Below are 20,355 nucleotides of genomic sequence, written 5' to 3' on the forward strand. Positions count from 1 at the left end.
CGTTTTCCAATTTAACGTTTATGATGTTTTGGATAAATAAATTGCACAAGAAACATAAAGTCATCTTTCATAATCATTTATTATTTTTTGAACTGTAGCTAAGGTCAGCATAACGAACACGGCCAAACAAATAACAACAAAGTGTACAGCTTCATATAATAATTTCGGCGAGAATACTGACCAAACGAACAAATGATGACGCTGAATACTGATTATAATTGTGAAAATAGCTATTGGCAACAATCTCCATGTAATACATATTTTGCTAAATCGCGTAATAATTTCACGAGTACTGAAAAATAACATTACTATTATTACATTAGTATTCCATTATTTGAAAAATTAAATCAAAATTACTCACTTATATGGATGTTGTAAGATCGCATGATAAATAAGTAAAAAATAGGCCAAAACCGGTGCTGCATAAGTATTAATTAACAATAACGAACCATTAATAAATGGCATGTATGACTGTACACCAACGTAACCCGCAGCTACATCGATAGTCGCTAAACTATTAGAATTTCCCTGGTAAAATATCGATTGTTTTGTTTAAAATTCACTTTACGGCAGTAATAACATCAGAAATTATTTAATGTTAAACTATTACCTGATAAAAGTAAAACACGTTGCCGATCAAAGCATATAATACTTGAATATCTTGCGTAGTAAGGTTCTTATTAATCTCATAAATCACGTTACTAACGATTATTTGAAATGGCAAGAGTATAACACTGTGTGGCTGATGAAGCATTGCTGCGATCATAATCCACATTTGTAGAATAAAATACAATGAAATTTTCAGAAAGGAGCTAGCATTGCATTTTCTGATATGGATAAGATCGTAAATGTAATTTATAAAATTCATTACGAGTAAAAACCAGTAAATTTGTACTTCGAATATTCCTCTGTAACAAACGATCACATTTCAAAGTATGCACAGATTTTTAATGTAAGCAACAAGCTTACCTAGTTTGAGGGTAAAACGGTATTTTGATAACCATATTATTATGCATGTGGCGAAGATAAATGCATATACAAGCTATTGAATTCAACAAGAACGATAGATCTTTACGTTTCCTACTCCCGTGAATAAGATCGATCCACATCAAAAGTACGAGACCTGAGAAAATGGTTTTAAGACTTTACAATATGTTCTAATTTTGTTACTTTAAATAGTAAATTATAATTTAATTACCAATGATAAGCACAATCGTCATACCCATCTTGCTTTCTTGTTTTATTAAAAATCCTGCTATGTCAGGAAGATGAGCATACTTATCTCCGGTACTATTTAATTTTCTGAGAATTCTGTGTCCTATCAGTAGTAATAAAAGCTTAATACTAATTTGTGCATGTAAATTTTGTTGGTAGTGGCTGAAACGTGATGCTAAAAACTTAACATCCTAAATAATTTAGTAGTTTATGTTAATAAAAAATATTATCTTACGATCGTAAAAATTTTGTGATAAAGTTATAAATTAGCGATACGAGGACTGTAACCCAATAGAAATACCAAGTTTGATGTTCTTCCTCAATAAAGCTAGTACCAGCAAGGCTAATTGCATGTAATAGGTTCCCAAATGAAAGGAGCCACTTTTCTAACCCTTTGTAAATTTTCTAATTTTTAAAGAAAGAATTGTATTACAATGTATGCAAGCAAACCTTTTAAGTATTTGGATCTATATAATTCCTTTTACCTTAGACTTAAAAATGTGAAAACCTCTAATATTGGCAAGCAAGTAAGAATTTACTATCAAAACAATCATTATGCATAACGTTACCACAGTGGTAACTAAGTTCTTTGTATCAAGTAGTGCAGTGTTTTCATCTTTCCAAACATAACTGACAAATAGCCATAAAAGCACATTTAGAATAATAAAAAATGCAACATTTTTTAATGGTGCTGACTTGGAAGACATTTCCCCTAATAAGATGCAAATAATCTGAAATAGTTAAGTCGTTATATAGAAGAATTAACATAATGGAGAATTGAGCTAACTTTTGATCTTTACATGACACAAGAAAATTATAGCTATTGTTATTATCTGGAAGTCATATTTTATTATGCTATTCATAAGGACTTCTTTCATCCCTTTCAATGCAGTCTTATAGCAAAGCACAATATCATCTGTCATACCATCTGGATGATCTTTGATGTTTAACCATGCATTGTGAAGCTTTATCGCTTCCAAATATTTGTGATATGCATCTGTAATAATCAATAAATGCATGATATTGTCTCAAAGTTTGTATATAGTTAAATGTAATTGATTTACTCACATTCAGACTCATAATTAGCTAACTTTTTAAAATGATTAAATATTTGATTCGAATTATAATAAAGTACAAATAACTTTTTTGAAATAGGTAAATCATATAAAGAGTCCAAGAAGATAGTTCCTATATTAGAATACGGTATTGGCACTCCTAAGATAACAGATAATGTAGATGCAATATCTATTTGTGATACTTCTATGGGACCTTCAATGTGTTTTTTATGACTTTCTCCACCAATTGCAATAAATGGTACAGTTGTTTCTGATATTGTTGAACCACCATGACCACCAGAATCTTTCATCCCATGGTCCCCACAGACAATAAACAAAGTAGAATCATTATTTTGATTCTGAAGATAATGAGTTTATATTGATTTTATAAATGCATGAAATGAATTGTAATTTCTTGTGAAAAAAATGTTTCATATTATACTTTGATTAAGCGTAATATTTTAGATATTATACTGGACTTACCCATTCTTGAACTTTAACCTGAATTTCTGCTATCACATTATCCATTTCTTTAAGTTTGGTTTCGATCAGTGGGCTAAATGGTCCATGAACATGACCAATATGGTCAAGTCCTAAGTAATGAAGAATCATTATGGACCAGTTATTATTGTTATACAATTCTTTGTGTATATGTCTAGTTACATTATCATCAACCTGAATTGGAGAATTTTATTGCACGTAATTATATATAGAACTGTATAAAGATATAACAAAAACAGAAAATACCTCAGTAAAATCTGTTACAAAGAATGATGTAATACCATCATAACGATCAAATATAGAGGGAAACAAAGTAATCCAAGTATCATCTCCATAGAATACTGATTTGTAACCAGCTCTTTTTGCTTGGAGAAGCACACTGTCACCAGTAACTGGTTTACTTCCAAAATTTAGAACTACATCAATAAAACTTGGTATCATGCCGGTGGTAATTGCCTAAGTTATATAAAATATTATTTTCTTTATATTTCTATAGTTTTCAAGAGCAAGATTCACAATGAACTTTATTTAAAACCTGGCACCTTTATTCTAGGCATTGTAACAGTTGGTGGTTGTACTTTAGTTTGTAACAGAGAAGCTGAAGAATTTGATATAAAGCTACTTGTTACAGGCATTGCAATCTTTCCAATTGAGCCTGTTATAAAATCCCACCTCAAAGCATCAATGACCATAATGATCAATCTTTTAGCTATTGGTTGATACAATGTATCTATCTTTATTCTAAAAGATTTGTGGTATAAATTATATAAAATACATTTCCTTTGCCTACCTATATTTTTTACATATTTTTTTGGACTCACCTTGTATTTTCAATAAATTCTGGTATATTATCTTGTGTTGCTATAGTGTTATCATAATACATCAAAGGAAAAAACCCATACAAAAATAATGCAATAGACAAAGATCCAACAAAAATTATATATAATAATATAATAATATTCCTATCCATTTCCTTTTCTGCAATTAAAGAAAAATTTATAGGCACATACAAGTGCTTCATTGATGTACTATAACGCAAAATAATTTTAAATTGATAACTATACCTCTCATTTTTTACTATAATAATTAATTTCACCGTATCAAAAATTTAATTTATTTTATTATAAATTCTATCTATATGTTACTTTCTATTATTTCCATATTATTTCATATAACTTTAAGGTTAAGCTGTCAAAAGACAGAATATGCAACACTTCCTTAAATACAATTTTGTCAGTCATCATTTCCTCATTAAGAAAATATTACAACCTGTAATTTGCTATCATCTATAGACAAAATTGTCTTTGAACATTATTTTATATTATATAGAACAATTCCATATTTTATACGGAGACTGTAAACTAATCTTTTTTTTTGCGGTAACGGTAAATTTTAAGCCAAACAAAACTAGCGACAGATGTATGTTTTCCCTACAATAACTAAAATTTGTCAAACCTATAAGCTATAAATAGTTTAATACATCCAACAATAAGAACGAAAGGATCATTGATGTATAATTTTCTAATTGATCACAAATACATATCTCCTATACGGGAAATTCTAAAATACTCGACAAGGGTTACCAACTAACCGCAGATACCAGACAATTGAATGCAAATATGTTTTCTTTGATAGATAATTAAAATTAAATTCATATCTTTATATCTTTTTTATTAGTTTTTAACATATTACATATTCTAAAAAGATCAAATATAATGTTTTATACAAACAATGATGATTATAAATCACGCTATATTTCGTTGATAAAACTCGAACACAATCCGATCAATAAATGGAAGCCGACTTTATTTTACCAAGCAGAATTCATTCAGTCAGCGAGCACCCGCAGCGACGCATTATGTTTCGGTAATCAGAATTTCAACGTAGCACAATTTCTTACTTTTCGTCTCTAACAATAAGTTATACTATCACATTGTTTGACTCCTTTGATACACTGTGAGTATGTGGAATTAACGAAGATAATTTATTTCGTTTCCAAACAATTTTTTCTTTACTATAACAGTACTACTATTCATTTGTATACGAAAACATTTTGTTTCCTCCAAATTTGAAATCGTAAATTTAGTAAAAAATAGTTAATTGAAATTTCTAAGTGAAAATATTTTAAAGAACATCTACAAACAATTTCAGAGGGAAATGGCATCAATAGAAGAAAGCTGGAAAGAAGCAATTAATGGATTAAATAGTGATGTCTGTGACACATGGTTCACAAAACTACAGGAAGCTTATTCAGAAGAAAAACGTACTTATCATAATCTAGATTCTCTTCATGATAAATTGAATTGTTATTATGAAATTAAGAATAACTTAAAGAATCCTCAAGCTGTGCTTCTTGCCTTATTTTTTCAAAAGTAAGTAGCAACATAAACTCAAGTAAAGAAATAGTATGAATAAATTATAATTCTAATAATTTAAATTTATAGCTTTGAATATGATCCCAAAGCTTTAGATGGTGAAAACAAGAATTTGGAGCATTTTAATGCATTTGCAGATGAAGTTGAAATTCCTGCTGTAATTATCAGTTTGTGATATAAGATTGTTACTCTCATCATTAGATAGATGAATATATATTTTTTACATTGTTTTTTTATGCACGTAGGATGCACAATTAAGAGAAGAAGCTTGTGAACTTCTGAAAGTAGCTGCAACACATAGTACTGATGCACATAAAATTGGTGGTGCCTTTGGTGGTGAAGATGCTCATTACTTTTTAGATTTGGACATGGCTGTGTTAGGATCTTGTCCAGAAAGTTATGCAGAATATAGAGAAAAAATACGTGGAGAATATTCTTTTCTTAGTGAGCCAATGTATACTGCATTACGTTTAAAGGTAATAGTACTATTGAATGTATTATACTTAAATATGTCTATTCCTTCACATACGTACACATTATTTTCTGATTACTCTTTTTTCATGTTAAAAAAATTAGGTACTGCAGAACTTCGTGCAGATCCCAAATATTTTTGCCACAAAGGAATTTCGAGAAAAATATGAAGAGCAAGCACGACAAAATATTCAAGCTGAAGTTGAATTGTTGTCTTAGAATAATTAATGAATTTTATGCATGGGAAGATGTATCTTTATGAAGTCTTTGTTACCAAATATGTTTATTACTTAATTAATTAAAAAGGAAGAAGTAAGGTTCCGAATGACACATAATTCTTTTAATGTGTCAGTAGACTTTGATCTCCATATAGAGTAAAGTAGCACAAGCCTATATTTTGTGTATTAGTATTTAAAGTAATGGATGTCAACAGACATCATACAGAAGTGTAATATATTATTAAATAAGAAGTACATTCATGTCCCGCATTTAGTATCAAAATTATATGATAGAGTCTGTTTCATTAAATAAAAATAATTCTCATAATAAAACAAATTATAAAGCTCTCATTTCCAATGCTAAATCTTAGGCATGAATGTATATCTTTATGTGCTAAAATTATATTCTGATTTTGTTTAAATGTTTCTATGTTTATTTATTGTTTCTATGCTTTCGTTTCTAACACATATTTGTTTCAACAATAAAATGCTAAAATTTATTTACCAATGCTTTTTATACTAACAATAGATAAATAAATTTTTAAACATTAAAATATATGTTTATGTCTTGGTGATTGCTTCTAATTAAAGTTACACATGTATAATATTTGTAAGTGATATGAAATTTGTATGTATTCAACTAATGAACAAATTTTAAATATTGTTATATTGAATTGCATATGAATTAAACTCACAGTTGTAAAAGTAACATAATGTAAAACGAAGCCAAAGAACTGTCAATCTGTCGTATAATACAATTTATTTTATTTAACTGATTAAATTGATGTAAAACTTTAAATATGTTATTATAAAAAATATATGAATATTTATGTATTATTTAATATATTGTATGTTATTTTGTAATATCAAAATGAAATTCGATTGTTGACAGAATACCTACACAATTCATTATTGTTAAGGACAGTATCGTTTGAAAGTATACTTTACTCTTTTGTCTTTGGTTCAATTAAGTATTACCCTATGGCCATACTGGGGGGCCAAATAGGAAATATTGGCAAAGTTACTTATGTCACGATAAATAAATTTTTAAAATTGTATATCGATTGTTTAACTATACTTGCGTAACTTTATTTAATTTTATAAAAGACGTAAGATATAATGTTTATTTGAATATATTCGACTAACTTTGGTAGGCTGTTAGCTTCAGTTTCATCACGATTGAGATTGTACTCTGCTCCCAAGAGATTGGTTGAATCATTTTATTTAATTCACATCACACACACTACAAGAAATATTTATAAAAAGGAACAATATTTTGCACTAAATAACACAATTTACAATACAATTTCAATTAACTGAATGACGCCGATTGAAATATGTCAAAAGACCCAGGTTTTTAACTCCACGGAAGCGCGCAATATTTCGATAATTTAAATCAGTTCGATATATCGCATAGATCGATACCGAGTTAAATGCTCTCTATGCTTACTCTATTCCGTATGATGGAGACGATTTTGAAAGTTAATTAAAAATATATTTAAATACTCAAATAACTCTAACATCTAACAAACATATTTTTAAATAAATAAATATTTAAATAAATTTGAAATATATTTTTATATTCAAAAAAATAATAATATTAATGTCGTGTTCAATACAAGAGGAAAATATTTCGTTTATATTTCCAAATATTCAGTATCGATGGACTATCTTTATTGATTCTGTTTTAGAACAAAATTGATCAATCAACATGTTTAGTTTGGTTTCTAAGTAACCATTCGTGATTGTACTGTATAGATGTGAGTGACAAGTATTTCCAGGAAAAATTATTCAATTATTAAGATAGGCGCTAGTTATCAGATGCAACTTGCCAGGTGTAGCCATATCTTTAATCATATACTCTATTTGTTATATTTTATATACTTTCTCAATTAGATATGGATAACCATTTAACGAACCACGATAACGAACGAGAGGTGAGAATCATTATAATTTTATTACTTCAAGTAGTACCAGTGTCTTTGGTAATACCTAATTTTTGGTAAATCTGATGAATATGGACTTCTATTTGCTTTGATTTGTTATATGTTTGTAGACGCCAAAATATCAGAACACTTATCGTCTGAATGCTTACAATCCTTTTAAAATAGATCCAGTGGATAAGATTGTAAAGACGATAATGATAACTAAATTAGAAGATATTTCTTATAATGCTGTGGAGTGTCTGAAGCTTTGTGAGTTAGTAGCCATTGAAATTAGAGAAAAAATTAAAACCTTGAACTTCGATAGGTAATTATTTTCTTATTATTGATACACTTTATCTTAGTAAATTCAGTAATTTTTATATATTTTAATGAATTACATTTATATCCAGATATAAAATCGTAGTCAATGTGACCATCATAGAAAAAGCAAATCAATCTATACAATCATCTATAGGCTTTCTTTGGGACGCTGGAAAAGACAATTACTCCACATTTACATACGGAGCTCGAACTTTTCATGCCTATTGTTGTGTATTTGGTCTTTATTGTGAATAAGTTGAATTATCATCTTCTTAGTAATTTTTCACTCTTATTGCCTATCAAACTACGTACAATCGGTCTCGAAAATATTCGAACACTACCATAACTTTGACTTTTATGTTCTATATCTGAAACAGCTGAAGATAAGACAACAAAAATGTTTTACAATATATTGAAGTATAATATATATATGTCAGAATGAAAAAACTTTTGACTTAAAAAAAAAAAAAAAATGAATTGAACCGTAGAATTAATAAAAAGACAACAATAAACACAGTTAAATTCAGATAAATTCAGTTAATAGAATAATAAAATACAACGTCGGTTACTAATAGAAAATAATCAACATACTAAACTGCTTAAAACATGTTATTGAACAAAACAATAAAATATTGAACTTTTATAAAAGAATTGCCATTTTAGTTTTTTACCTTGAGTTATAAAGTGTCCGAATATTTTCGAAACTAATTATATGTTAATATTTATTCACGACAAAATTAAAATTTGAACGATGTTCTCTTGATTTTCATCAGATCATACATTTTCCATGTGGTATCGACGTTAATGAGTGATAGATTTTTATCAATAATTGCGGGAAATAGCAAGAACATGTAGTAATAATAAGAATCAACTTGTGTATGGATACAGTGATTTAAACACACCTTTGTTTATCTCTACCGATTGCGTACTCAAGAGAATTATTGTCATAATTTATTTAAAGCTAGACACGATATCTTTTCTAATTATTATTCGCAATTGCCAGATTTAAATCATACAAGTATTTATCGCAACACTACGATCAATAAAATCAAAGATTTTCATTTACCTTGTTGCTGTTATGGTTTTTATGATTCTATAGTTTATTGATATACGTATATCAATAACTAGGTGCTTTTTTAATGTTACGTTAATCTCGTGCGTTGCTTATCCAAGGTAATCTAATCTAGTTTGAGTAAAATAAGATCTTTTAGCTTGATATGAATTAGTATACAACAAATTTAACGATTGCAGTTTCTTTTTCAATAAGTATATTCGTTAAGAATTAAAAATGCTATGCTATAAAAATGTTCTGCTTCGTTGAAATGCATTTCCTCTTTAGTATTAGAATATTACAGAAATAAAAGTCATTGATCGTAAATTATTAAAACATAATTATAACCGTCGATAATCGATGTAAAAGAAATGCTGTCGATATACGTATGTACTATCATAAATTGTTGATATAAAATACAAAGTTTATACAGATGATTTTCCATGACATACGCAGACTGAATTGTTTTATTTAAGGTAGATTTTATAAAACCAGTTGCCAAACCGGTTATCGACCATCAAAACATTTTACTCATCGAATTTTCTGTATGATCAACTTTCTGATCGATACATATATACGAATTACATTATATCTTTTTTATATGCAGTCTATTGAATATACATTCGGAAATACTAAGCCTCGTAAAGCATTATAACCTGAGGCTACTGATAGGACGTAGTCGAGGCAGTTTCTTCGTATAAAGGAGAGGAACGCATGATTAGTAACATTTGTATCGCACAACTGGAGTAAGTGAATAGCAGAGTTTAAACGTGAGTTTGTTTGAACGTATGTACCTATTATACAAAATTTACATTCCATAGTTGCCTTCGTATGATAATTTTACTTTTTGTTTCAAATACTATTCGGTTCCATCTTTTGTGAAATAACGTGCATATGATTTACATAACGTTTTTAGGTGCATACGTTCTTCCTAAAATATGTAACTTATGTAACATACGTTTTAAATTATTCACTGTGTACTTATCCCATTTTAGATTACAGACACAGCATACACAGCATGCAGTTCTTTCGCAAAGGAAGTATGTCGAGAGTAAACATTTTTGCGATATTAATTGCACTTTTTTGTTTGACAAACGAGTTAGTTTTAAGTGATAGTAATTATTGTTATTCCGACGATGAACATCCCTATCTACGCGCTGGTACGAAGACGGCTTACGTAGTCGAACATGGCTTAATTAAAAATACTACTCTTCCAAGTAAGTAATTGCAGACTGTCACTTATGATACATAATGTATTATAACATGAATAGAATAAATAGTATCGTAACTTCGAATATATTTTGTTCTCCTTTGATTATTTATAATTGGAACTAAGCGGTCGCACGATCATTAGTGAGGCAAAAGAATAAGAAAGTTATGTGATTACAGAACAACCCTTGCACTGATACTTTTTACTTCTGCTTCTTATTTTATATTATTATATATTTTTTTACTGCTTCTTTCCCCAGATTGCAAGCCAGTCCAAATTTGGATGTTAATTAGGCACGGAACTCGCAATCCTGGAAAGGACCAGATCAAAAGCATGAAACATAATTTGCCAAAACTTCAAAGTAGCATCATCGAGAATCATGAAAAATATGGAAGTAAGTAAGATCCTCGAAAGATCTTTTTGTCAGTTCATAATAACTTTCCGTTTTCGTATAACACGATGTATTTGTAGATGGTAGTTTATGCCAGAAGGACTTAGAGAAACTAAAAACGTGGAAGTTAGATCCAAATCTTAAAAAACACCGATCCAAGTATTTGACAATTCAAGGTGAAAAAGATTTATCATCGCTTGGTGCACGGTTTAAAGATTATTTCCCGGAACTTTTGCAATCCTATCCGGTTGATACTTTAAAGCAAATATACAAAGTAAGCCTTTAACGCGTAATGTTTAAGTACTTGGATGACAATCGATTCATTTAACTTTGATATATGTATAGTTTAGATCGACAGATCTGCAACGAACTATAGCTAGTATGGAAAATTTTATTAATGGGCTCTTCGGTGATGTAACCATCGACAACACGGTGGTAGTACCAACTTCTGAGGATACTCTGTTACAGGTTGATAAAAATATTGATACTAATCATCGATCATTAAAATAGCATTTTCTCATATGAGAATATACCTACCTCGTTTTTAGTATTATAAAATTTGCAAGGCATGGTTGGAACAAGTGCATAATTCGACGGACAAGTCCGAAGTTGATAAATTTTTAGATAGTCCATCATTCAGAGAAATAATCGGCAATGTTAGTCAGCGACTTGGCTTTTCGAACAGCCTCTCTTTCGGTATCAAATATTATTCCACGAGAATCTGAATAAATTTATTTCTTGTATTAATTATTATCAGTGAAGATTGATTAATCAACTTGATTTAGATGATGTTTTAATTATGTACACCGCATGCGCTTTTGAAAATGCTTGGTACGTAAATGAAAGATCTCCCTGGTGTGCCGTTTTTACAAAGCACGAAGATGAACTATTCGAGTACGAAGAGGATCTGTATTATTATTACCACGCCGGTTACGGCGAAGAAATGAGCAATGTCATTGGATGTCCACCGTTACAGGACATGTTTAATCATTTTAGGTAAGCGTCAGTGTTATTAATATAAATACTACAAATACTGCGTTAAGTTACATTGCTGATATTTTAGAAAATTGGAGAACGGAGACTTAAGCGACGAACCACAAGGCATTTTTTATTTCACTCATAGTACGGCGCTTCAGTTGCTTTTAACAACGATGGGGGTTGCAAAAGACTCGGTACCTTTGAAAGCTTCGAATTTTGAAAATATGAGAAACAGAAAGTGGAATAGTTCCCGTCTGGCGCCGTTTGCTGCGAATCTTGCAGCCATTTTTTATAGGTACGTCAAGGATTATTTTGGATTTTGTTCTCATATTTCAGCTACTCAGATCGATTTATTCTCTTCTCATGTTAAAACTGCTTTCAGGTGCGATTCGTCGAATAAAGTTAGGTTTTACTTAAACGAGAAACCTTTAGATTACGAAGGTTGTGAATTGGGCGTGTGCGATTGGAAATATTTGAAGGAGAAAATGGGACCCAACGCGTTCGGCTGTAACACAGATTTTTGTAAAGCTGATAAAACAAAATGATATATTACATGTAACGTAGCATCTTATTTTATTATTAATGGTATTAATAGTAAGCGTTACGCAAAAGAAAACAATGAAGTAATTTAGTAGCAGGAGTGATTCCGTAGTGATTACGTAGATTATCGTATGTGCTTTTGTCAGGAATTGTGTTGAAGAAATTACAGTCTGACAACCTGTATATGTTCGAAGCAACGAAGCTAGACGACCTTATATTACTGTCATATAAGCTGGTGTGATGAACGATATGCTCATATATGACACCTTCAAATTTAATCACGTTTACTTGATATTATCAGAAAAATCTTTATACATATTTGTTTAACTTCGAAAGAGATAGCGGAGTAATAATATTTATTATCATTTGTTATTTGCCATCTGTAATTACTACTGTATTACTACGTAATTACTGTACTCTATTTAAATACATAAATATAATCTACGTGCTGCGTGAAATCAGAATATTAGGATTAATGTATTTATACTTGAATATCCATTTTACACATATCTATCTCCCGAGTTAATTGGTTAATCAATTACGCGTTGGTCATTTTAATTCGCAGATTTATGATTATAATTTATTGATTTATGATTTATAATTCACCGTCGATATTTAAATACATTCTATTAATAAGTATAATAAGTATAATAAGTATAAGTATAATAAGTATTAATAAATATTCTCGTAGAACGTAATTACTTCTTCGATTCCAGTGACTATAGCTTTAGCAGAGTACAAAATGTATAGACTGCACACATACGAATCAACGAAGCTTGACGACCTTATGTCAGTGGCACCTGGAATACCGTGACCAATGCTGGTCAGCAGGGGTGTGCGTTTAAACGTTGTAACGAATGATAATCTGATGCCTGAAATACTTGAAAAAAATTTCAATCTAGTTTTTTCAGTAGTTTACCTTCAATCTTTCCAGCAGTTCCTCAGAATATGAAAGAAAGATTTTTAACGATACCAATAATTTATTTCCAGAGTCTTGTAAACGTTCGTAATACGTTCATATGTGTCGTGACGAAAAATAAACTATTATAGCAGGTTATTTTAGCGGAACTTAGGGGGAACTTGTTTCCCCAGGTTCTTATTGATTGCGCGTGCTCAAAGTGACGGACCTTTACGATTTTATAGAACGCATGAAACACTACGTTGGGCCAACGAAGGTTCAAAGGCTACAAACCGTAATACACAATTCGCGGGGTCTATCGCTGAAACTATACAACTTTTACACGCTAGGAGCAACGAAGCTCGACGACCTTACGGCAGTGCCACACGAGCTGCCGCCTCGAAAGGTGGTCGCGATCGGCATACAAACAACTACTACGCGCATTTCATGGTATTGTCACAGTTGACTTGTATTTTAAACAGTGATATAGTGCCTCAGACAGTGATTCATGCGAAAATCCTTGATATTGCTAGAGAATCCGTAGAATCTATCGTCGAAGATCGATTGTTCCAAGCGCCGCGTCGGGTCGTGAAGTTCTGAAACTTGATCGTGCAATCTTCGTATAAAAAATATAGAAAAAAAAAGAAAGAACACCAAAACTTATTGATAAAAGTTGAATCTGACATAGCTTATCGAACGAATCACATCGAATGGTTTTCGTGTCGTTTTAGTTCGAAGAATGAGAAGAAAACGATCATAAGTTTCAGCGAAAGATCGATTGTGTTGAAGTGTTTATGAAACATTGATACGATCTCATTTGCCCAGAATTGCAGAGGGCAAAGCACTCTACCGATTGAGGAAAAGTGAACAATACTGTCGGTCGCACTCTCTCTTTTCAGGTCTATAAACCCGTACTCTATTTAATGCGCTTGAACAGGACGTAAAGAATACGGTAATTTCTTAATGAGTATGAAAAATTCCTACTGGGAAATAATTCCAATAATACTATAATTTTAGTAATTTCTTGAACAATTCTTTCGATAAATTTTTGTTCTTATAGTAAGATTAGTATAATCATTTTGATTTATGGTAATTTTATGATTGTACATTTTCGTAACAAGATTTAAAAAATAATATCTTCGCGTTATATTTATGATAAAATAGCCCCTCAACGAGATAAAAATTATGTGAGGCAGGTCGTGAAAGCGGTGCGAATGAAACGCTGCGGCGAAATTCATTTCATTCAACTTTCGATGGAATGCCGCTTACACATCTAGGAGGAATTTCATTTGAATAAATAAGCTCGTCTGTGAATAATTAAATTGTTGAATAGTAGCAGTACGGATCGCTAACCGTGACGCCGACGTCCTACTTTTGTTCTCAATTATCAACAAAAAATTACAGTTCATCGATGTTTATTGAATAAAAACAATCTGTTTTAGTTTGTTTTACTTTCCTTCCGATTAACATTAGAAAATTGATTCTGAATCGGTATCAAGTGCTAATATTCGTTCGTGTGGAAATTTATTTTATTCATTTCATATTCTATGTTGGTATGCGTATATTAATAAGGTGAAACAAATATCTCACATTTTAAAATTGAAATTACGGAAAGAAACTGTGTTCCATCGGAATGTGACAAAAGAATAAGCGTGTAACGTAATACGTTGAGGTTTTCCGGAAGAATCAAATCGGTACCAGGCTTACACGAGACTTGGCACTTGCGGACACAAGAAATTGACAATAAGTAGGCCAAGTAGACTTATTACACTAAGAGAAGGCTTTGCTAATCAAGCCACTACCAATTTCGTTATCGTCAATCTAACTTACTCTTGAATTACTCTTCCAGCAGCCTCCCGCCTTCATAGGTTCTCCGCGAATCATTGCACATTTTATTTTACAATTTATGTTTCGGAAATTACGTTTCAACAGCTATATGGATCATTCAAGTACAGTCTTAACCGTTGCTTATTGAAGCAACATTGAGACATGCAAAACGAATTTTAATAAAAGTCGGCGCGTAAAGAATTAACAACTGTTGGTGTAAATTTCGAAGACGAATATCGATAAAAACAGAACAAATGTTACTTTAAATTCGACCGCAAAAATAGTAACCGTACAGTAAAGACTAGAACTTCACCAGAACCTGTTCTTACACGCGAATTATGCAATATATGTAGCTGTTCATACGCGTAATGCGTGAACACATCTTAACTTTCACATTCACGTGCATGTTCTACATCTATCCTTAACCTTGGTAGGCGAATATCTATTGCACGTACGTATTACAATTCCTTTCACATCATAGAATCGGAAAATCCAAGACCAAATTAAACATTAAACCCATCGATAACTTGAATCCTATGACGTTCTATAAATATTCAAATCAAAGCAGACAGTCCGACTTATCTTTAAATTGAAAGTTTATTAAATGTAGTGTCTGTTGATAAATTTATCGATATTCTGTATTTATCGATTATATGAACCTTAAGATAACAAGGATAATTTCCTACTTATGTATCTGCATTTAACCGTGAAAAATAATAAAAAAGGAAGAGATGAATAAATATCCTGTTGGTTACATAAGATCTATTTTACGTATAGTTGATCGTAGATAATTCGTAAAGCCGGTAGTAAAGTAACATGTGACATCAGCACAGGAAAATGTAGGTTTATTGCTTGCTGTACTTCAATGAAACAAAGCATTTTATGCATTCCGAGAGTTATAGAACAAGAGTTATTTGTAGCTGTTTTACGTTTCTTCGCCACTAAAGGGATCAAAATTAGTATCATATTATTAGGCTTGTAAATTAATTGGGTAATTACTTAAACAAAATTCAAATTTTATGCACGAACCACGTAATGTAGGTTTAACTAGCAGAATAATTTCCATTCTTCGTGTGAAATTTCATATACATTGGTAATATCTCCTTAAGATTATTATGAAATATTACAAATATTAAAATTAAAAATAAAATTATGAAAATTTTAAAATCTGGCTAACGAAAAGGAAAAAAAATATATATATAAAATTACCTCTTCCTTGTTGCAGATCAAAGAGAAAAACTTTAAAAATGAATACATACGTACTATTCTTGACTATCTTAATTAGTCACGTTTACGCGCGTGACGGTGACTCTTGTTTTGCGGACGAAGATGATCCATATTTATATATGGCCACTAAAACTGCCTACCATTTTGTCCACGCCGGTAAAACTCGGTTTCAAGATGTACCCAGTGAGTATTCGTGTCATTTTTCCATTAAACTTCTCATTTAGTAAGAAGCTTCTCAATTTTCAATCGACTTATAGACTGTCATGCAGAGCAAATTTGGATGTTTGCTACACACGGTACACGATGCCCGTCTGAAACGGAGGATATCGAAATGCAAAAATTAACAGAACTGCAGAATCAGATAATTAGCAATCACGAAGTTCGAAACAGTGAGTTTGGCATATTTTTTCATTTCACAACGAGGAAATCAACAGACGATTAGATTAAAATTGGAATAAAAGCAAGTCCCAAATTATCTACCATTTAGATTAAAATATTCATACGTCTTTACGTGTGACCGCGTTTCAGTATTCATTGGAAAAATTCCGAGAAGGAGGTGTTCCCGTTAAAGCAAACGCAAGTAAACCAGTTAAACTCTAATTCGGGTCATTGACACTTTTTCGTATCGATCCTCGCCACGCGTCGTTTTACATATTGATCAATAGTCCAGTGGTTAACCCTAGATTTATCGAGTTCATGCATAAATTCGTCCCTTTGAATTGGAACACGTCTGATCTTGAGCTATTAATGCATCGGGAATCTAAAAATTCACTTTCTACATCAGCGGATCGATCTTCGCTCGTTCAACTTTCGAAATATACGCTCTTCGACAATCTTCTTTTTCACAGATGGCCGTATGTGCATCAGAGATTTAGAAAATTTAAAGAGATGGAAACCGGACGGGTACCTCGCAATCGAAAGAGCGGAAGTTTTGACACCGCAAGGTGTGGAAGATATGAGATTGCTTGCGAGACGATTGCAAAGCAATTTTCCGCAGCTTCTTCAACCAATAGACGAAAATATAACGGCGGAAAATTATGTGGTATACACTACGATCGATCCTACTAAGAATATGAAAATTTACTAATTTCACTAAGTTGGAAAATATTAATTTTAGTTTAAAACGACCGATGCACGCGAAAGCAGCATGAGTTACTTTATGGAGGGACTGTTTGGTGACAGACAAGCGGTGGATGCAGAAGAAGTTGCCATAAATGATACTCTGCTTACAGTAAGTGTACCATATACAATAAGGAATAGTGGTAATATACAAGTTGCAATATATAAACGTTATACGTATTCATAATGATTTGGAAATTTGTGAAGAAAATTTTCTCTAGATATTGCATAGATTGATCCCGATATTTGTCTCGCTTTTCCTTTTTCCTTTAAATACACTTGTACTATTTTTAGCGAGCTCTTCAAATTGTACCATTTCAAGAAATCGAAATCTAATTTTAAGTTTAATCTAATTCAATTTTAATTTAACTTTATCTGTATCAGATGTATAAATCCTGCAACATGTGGAATAATGGTCCTAGTAATACTACCATCGAAGAAGTAATTATGTTCGAAGAAGGAGCGCAGTTTAAAAATCTGATACAGAATGTCAGTCAGAGTCTTGGATTTTTGTACGATATTTCCAAAGGTAAGCTCGACAGTTTAGAAACAAAAAAATGTCTAGTATTTTTCATTCGTTTTATCGACGTCTTGTCTCGTTTTTCAGAATCAATTCTAACGATGTACAATATGTGCCGTTACGAAAAGGCCTGGACAGTGACGAAACTTTCTCCTTGGTGTGCTGTTTTCAGTAAAGAAGAACTTCGTGTGCTAGAGTATCGCGAAGATCTCTACTATTATTACAAGGCCGGATATGGACGTGAAATCAATGCGCAGCTAGGATGTACCCTTTTGCAAGACATGATGAATCACTTTTGGTAATTTCATTTTTTTGTCTTTATTTCAATGAAGTTTCCATCTGCTTTGATATAGTGTACAATATCTATTATCGCTTCGTAAGCTGTCATCTCTCGATATCAACGAGCGTATCAATATTGTAGGAGAGTGGAACAAAATGGAGAGTCTAACGAACCTAAAGGCATATTCTACTTCGGCGATATCATAAGTCTGCAGAATCTCTTGACCACATTGAATATTAATAAGGATCAAACGCAACTGACGGCTCTTAATTACAAAGATATGGCGAAACGTCATTGGCGAACCTCTTTCATGTCGTCCTTCGCCGCAAATCTTGTCGCTGTATTTTACAGGTAATGACATATTATCGAATTAAATTGAAACATTAATCCCTACAAATAAAACATAATGTAAATTTTCCTTCTAAATTGTTTACGTATTAGCCGATATTGCGTTACATCGTTAAATAAGAACATCGCTTTAAAATCGTAAGATCACAAACGTTTGTGGTAAATCGACTACACTTGATCACAGAGTGCTTCTATTTTTATTCACAGATGCGACATCACTAATCAACCAAACAAAGTAATGTTTTACTTGGCTGAGAAACTGGTCATGCTCGACGGATGTGATGTTGGTCTCTGCGATTGGGAATATTTCAAGCAGAAGTTCAATCCAATGCTTAAACATTGCGATCTTAATGTTTGCTGGAACGGAAGTGGTGCCACCACTTACGCTACCAATTTCTTCCTTGTCCTTCTTTCATGCTTCTCTCTAGTCTTTATTAGAAAGTAGGAAACAGGTGTATGCGTGTTGTCGATGTTCGTAATTTAGAGAAGACGCATAATATGTTGAACGTAACGCGTATAAAATTAACTATTATTATGGCTATTAAAATAAGATAATTCCAAGCATTCAACATTACGACTCGCCAACATTTCACTGCGCTTTCAAATCGCCAAAACGTGTATATTTAATGTCTTTTATTCCTGTTCTACCGCCCTATACGTAATTTATATGCATTTATTGTTGTTTATTGTCATTGTCATTTGTTTATATATCGTAAATATGTACTCGTATAAGTGGAATATTATTTAAATTATCTTTCTTCCTAATGATGTCCGTCCGATTCGTGATGACTACGCATAAGTATAAACATAATGCACAATTATCGTCACATTGTTGCTTAGAATTCTCTCTCAGACTTTCTCAAATCTCATGGCAAAAGTAAGAGCAACGTGTTTCTATACGCTTAATAAATGTAGAAGATTTGAATATCAAACAGGCCTCTCTTCGTACATTGTATTTATGTACTCAAATTACTTTCTAAATAAATTATGAACAAATAAATTACTGATATATGTATACCATAAATGCTCGGGCATAATGCTATTTATTTTCACCTTGGCCCATATTGCTGGTAATCTTATAAGTTCAGATGATGACAAGTTTAATTATTAATAGTCTCTGTTGTCATCTCGAATAGAGGAAGATGATGTCAAGGAAATAATTGACAGATGTTAAAAACTGTTACGTCTTAATTTAACAAGTTTAACGTTTTACTGATTCAAGTTTCTTCGCTCATGACCTTCGATTAATTTTCCATAATTATTAGCAAACACCTTCATAGTATAAAATGCCAAACCGAGGGTTGTTAATTAGTACAATTTGTCGCCGCCATTGAGCTGTTTGAAAGAGTACAATTGTAGTGAATATATCATAAGTGCGGGAAATAACGCACCGTCAAGGATAATTTATACGTTTCTAGGCTATGGTCAATAAAATTTGCAATAGGCGGGCAAATTACCAATAAATGGAAGATATTGTAAGAGTTAATTAAGTACGTCACCGGTCTATTATCTGCGAATGAAATTCGCTAATGAAAAAATCCTATCTTATTAAAATAATTCTCACTTAATCAGTAAATATCATTTAAACGAAAAAGATTTACTTCCTTCTTTCCATTAATATTATGGATTTAATGCATTCATAATGCATCGAAAAGTTAAGCTGAAATTGTTGTTTAATTAAACATACAAGGAACGGTGCAAATGAACATTGCATGGAGTACTAATGAAATTAATACTAAAATACTTTTCTCCATTTGTATGAATTAATCAAATTGACAACGACATATTTGTAATAGCGCATAAAAGCATTTGATAAGTATCGTGCCATTAACGATACGAACTTGTTTTATATATAGTACGAACGTTTATGTACGCTATTGCTGCA

General features: G+C 31.4%; 5 protein-coding genes across 12 annotated transcripts; 4 read left to right on the forward strand and 1 right to left on the reverse strand.

The window, feature by feature from the left end:
- Nucleotides 1-55: 55 nt before the first annotated feature.
- On the reverse strand, nt 56-4,311 carry LOC132913425 (GPI ethanolamine phosphate transferase 2). 3 transcript variants are annotated; one of them, XM_060971769.1, is made up of 14 exons: nt 3,917-4,311; nt 3,593-3,749; nt 3,314-3,512; nt 3,018-3,227; nt 2,754-2,945; nt 2,284-2,629; nt 2,016-2,212; nt 1,701-1,946; nt 1,451-1,620; nt 1,199-1,377; nt 970-1,123; nt 611-908; nt 362-528; nt 56-292 (listed from the first exon to the last, which is right to left on the reverse strand). In XM_060971769.1, exons 1-14 carry the CDS (start codon nt 3,930-3,932, stop codon nt 61-63), a joined length of 2,763 nt encoding a protein of 920 aa, XP_060827752.1. In that variant the 5' UTR covers nt 3,933-4,311; the 3' UTR covers nt 56-60. The 3 variants fall into 3 exon arrangements, with proteins under 3 accessions (XP_060827752.1, XP_060827754.1, XP_060827753.1); XM_060971771.1 differs by having other exon boundaries at nt 4,227-4,244; XM_060971770.1 differs by lacking the exon at nt 3,917-4,311 and adding an exon at nt 3,836-3,857.
- A 162-nt stretch (nt 4,312-4,473) lies between these two features.
- LOC132913473 (uncharacterized) lies at nt 4,474-6,677 on the forward strand. Of its 2 annotated transcripts, none has more exons than XM_060971872.1 (5): nt 4,474-4,637; nt 4,923-5,143; nt 5,216-5,303; nt 5,392-5,622; nt 5,723-6,677. In XM_060971872.1, exons 2-5 carry the CDS (start codon nt 4,929-4,931, stop codon nt 5,834-5,836), a joined length of 648 nt encoding a protein of 215 aa, XP_060827855.1. In that variant the 5' UTR covers nt 4,474-4,637; nt 4,923-4,928; the 3' UTR covers nt 5,837-6,677. The 2 variants fall into 2 exon arrangements, with proteins under 2 accessions (XP_060827855.1, XP_060827854.1); XM_060971871.1 differs by having other exon boundaries at nt 4,489-4,727.
- An 838-nt stretch (nt 6,678-7,515) lies between these two features.
- LOC132913481 (dynein light chain Tctex-type 5-like) lies at nt 7,516-9,232 on the forward strand. Its single transcript, XM_060971881.1, has 3 exons — nt 7,516-7,772; nt 7,892-8,085; nt 8,171-9,232. The coding sequence occupies exons 1-3, from the start codon at nt 7,734-7,736 to the stop codon at nt 8,334-8,336; spliced, it is 399 nt and encodes a 132-aa protein (XP_060827864.1). The 5' UTR covers nt 7,516-7,733; the 3' UTR covers nt 8,337-9,232.
- Nucleotides 9,233-9,762: 530 nt separating this feature from the next.
- Nucleotides 9,763-13,915, forward strand: LOC132913445 (multiple inositol polyphosphate phosphatase 1-like). Of its 3 annotated transcripts, none has more exons than XM_060971807.1 (10): nt 9,763-9,922; nt 10,141-10,349; nt 10,602-10,736; nt 10,814-11,007; nt 11,079-11,201; nt 11,282-11,429; nt 11,519-11,729; nt 11,797-12,006; nt 12,094-12,266; nt 12,968-13,915. In XM_060971807.1, exons 2-9 carry the CDS (start codon nt 10,151-10,153, stop codon nt 12,254-12,256), a joined length of 1,383 nt encoding a protein of 460 aa, XP_060827790.1. In that variant the 5' UTR covers nt 9,763-9,922; nt 10,141-10,150; the 3' UTR covers nt 12,257-12,266; nt 12,968-13,915. The 3 variants fall into 3 exon arrangements, with proteins under 3 accessions (XP_060827790.1, XP_060827791.1, XP_060827792.1); XM_060971808.1 differs by having other exon boundaries at nt 9,763-9,902; nt 10,128-10,349; XM_060971809.1 differs by lacking the exon at nt 12,968-13,915 and having other exon boundaries at nt 9,764-9,922; nt 12,094-12,715.
- On the forward strand, nt 13,474-19,039 carry LOC132913443 (multiple inositol polyphosphate phosphatase 1-like). 3 transcript variants are annotated; one of them, XM_060971803.1, is made up of 9 exons: nt 13,474-13,599; nt 16,202-16,386; nt 16,461-16,592; nt 17,052-17,245; nt 17,321-17,434; nt 17,707-17,851; nt 17,930-18,140; nt 18,264-18,473; nt 18,678-19,039. In XM_060971803.1, exons 2-9 carry the CDS (start codon nt 16,224-16,226, stop codon nt 18,913-18,915), a joined length of 1,407 nt encoding a protein of 468 aa, XP_060827786.1. In that variant the 5' UTR covers nt 13,474-13,599; nt 16,202-16,223; the 3' UTR covers nt 18,916-19,039. The 3 variants fall into 3 exon arrangements, with proteins under 3 accessions (XP_060827786.1, XP_060827784.1, XP_060827787.1); XM_060971801.1 differs by having other exon boundaries at nt 13,538-14,101; XM_060971804.1 differs by lacking the exon at nt 13,474-13,599 and adding an exon at nt 15,902-16,069.
- Nucleotides 19,040-20,355: the final 1,316 nt, after the last annotated feature.

The sequence above is a fragment of the Bombus pascuorum genome, chromosome 13 (genome assembly GCF_905332965.1).
Source record: "Bombus pascuorum chromosome 13, iyBomPasc1.1, whole genome shotgun sequence".
Lineage (NCBI taxonomy): Eukaryota > Metazoa > Arthropoda > Insecta > Hymenoptera > Apidae > Bombus > Bombus pascuorum.

Excerpts from the sequence above, each read along its gene's own strand:
- LOC132913425 (XM_060971769.1), bottom strand. Across the intron at positions 1,621-1,700 it reads TTCACATTTTTAAGTCTAAG|AAAATTTACAAAGGGTTAGA; the intron begins GTAAAAGGAATT and ends TTTAAAAATTAG. Across the intron at positions 1,124-1,198 it reads GACGATTGTGCTTATCATTG|GTCTCGTACTTTTGATGTGG; the intron begins GTAATTAAATTA and ends CCATTTTCTCAG.
- LOC132913473 (XM_060971872.1), top strand. The coding sequence starts at position 4,929 with ATGGCATCAATAGAAGAAAGCTGGAAAGAAGCAATTAATGGATTAAAT. Across the intron at positions 5,144-5,215 it reads CTTGCCTTATTTTTTCAAAA|CTTTGAATATGATCCCAAAG; the intron begins GTAAGTAGCAAC and ends TTAAATTTATAG. Across the intron at positions 5,623-5,722 it reads ATACTGCATTACGTTTAAAG|GTACTGCAGAACTTCGTGCA; the intron begins GTAATAGTACTA and ends TAAAAAAATTAG.
- LOC132913481 (XM_060971881.1), top strand. The coding sequence starts at position 7,734 with ATGGATAACCATTTAACGAACCACGATAACGAACGAGAG. Across the intron at positions 7,773-7,891 it reads ACCACGATAACGAACGAGAG|ACGCCAAAATATCAGAACAC; the intron begins GTGAGAATCATT and ends ATATGTTTGTAG. Across the intron at positions 8,086-8,170 it reads AAAACCTTGAACTTCGATAG|ATATAAAATCGTAGTCAATG; the intron begins GTAATTATTTTC and ends ATTTATATCCAG.
- LOC132913445 (XM_060971807.1), top strand. The coding sequence starts at position 10,151 with ATGCAGTTCTTTCGCAAAGGAAGTATGTCGAGAGTAAACATTTTTGCG. Across the intron at positions 10,350-10,601 it reads TAAAAATACTACTCTTCCAA|ATTGCAAGCCAGTCCAAATT; the intron begins GTAAGTAATTGC and ends TTCTTTCCCCAG. Across the intron at positions 11,430-11,518 it reads TTCGAACAGCCTCTCTTTCG|ATGATGTTTTAATTATGTAC; the intron begins GTATCAAATATT and ends AACTTGATTTAG.
- LOC132913443 (XM_060971803.1), top strand. The coding sequence starts at position 16,224 with ATGAATACATACGTACTATTCTTGACTATCTTAATTAGTCACGTTTAC. Across the intron at positions 18,141-18,263 it reads GACATGATGAATCACTTTTG|GAGAGTGGAACAAAATGGAG; the intron begins GTAATTTCATTT and ends TCAATATTGTAG. Across the intron at positions 18,474-18,677 it reads CTTGTCGCTGTATTTTACAG|ATGCGACATCACTAATCAAC; the intron begins GTAATGACATAT and ends TTTTATTCACAG.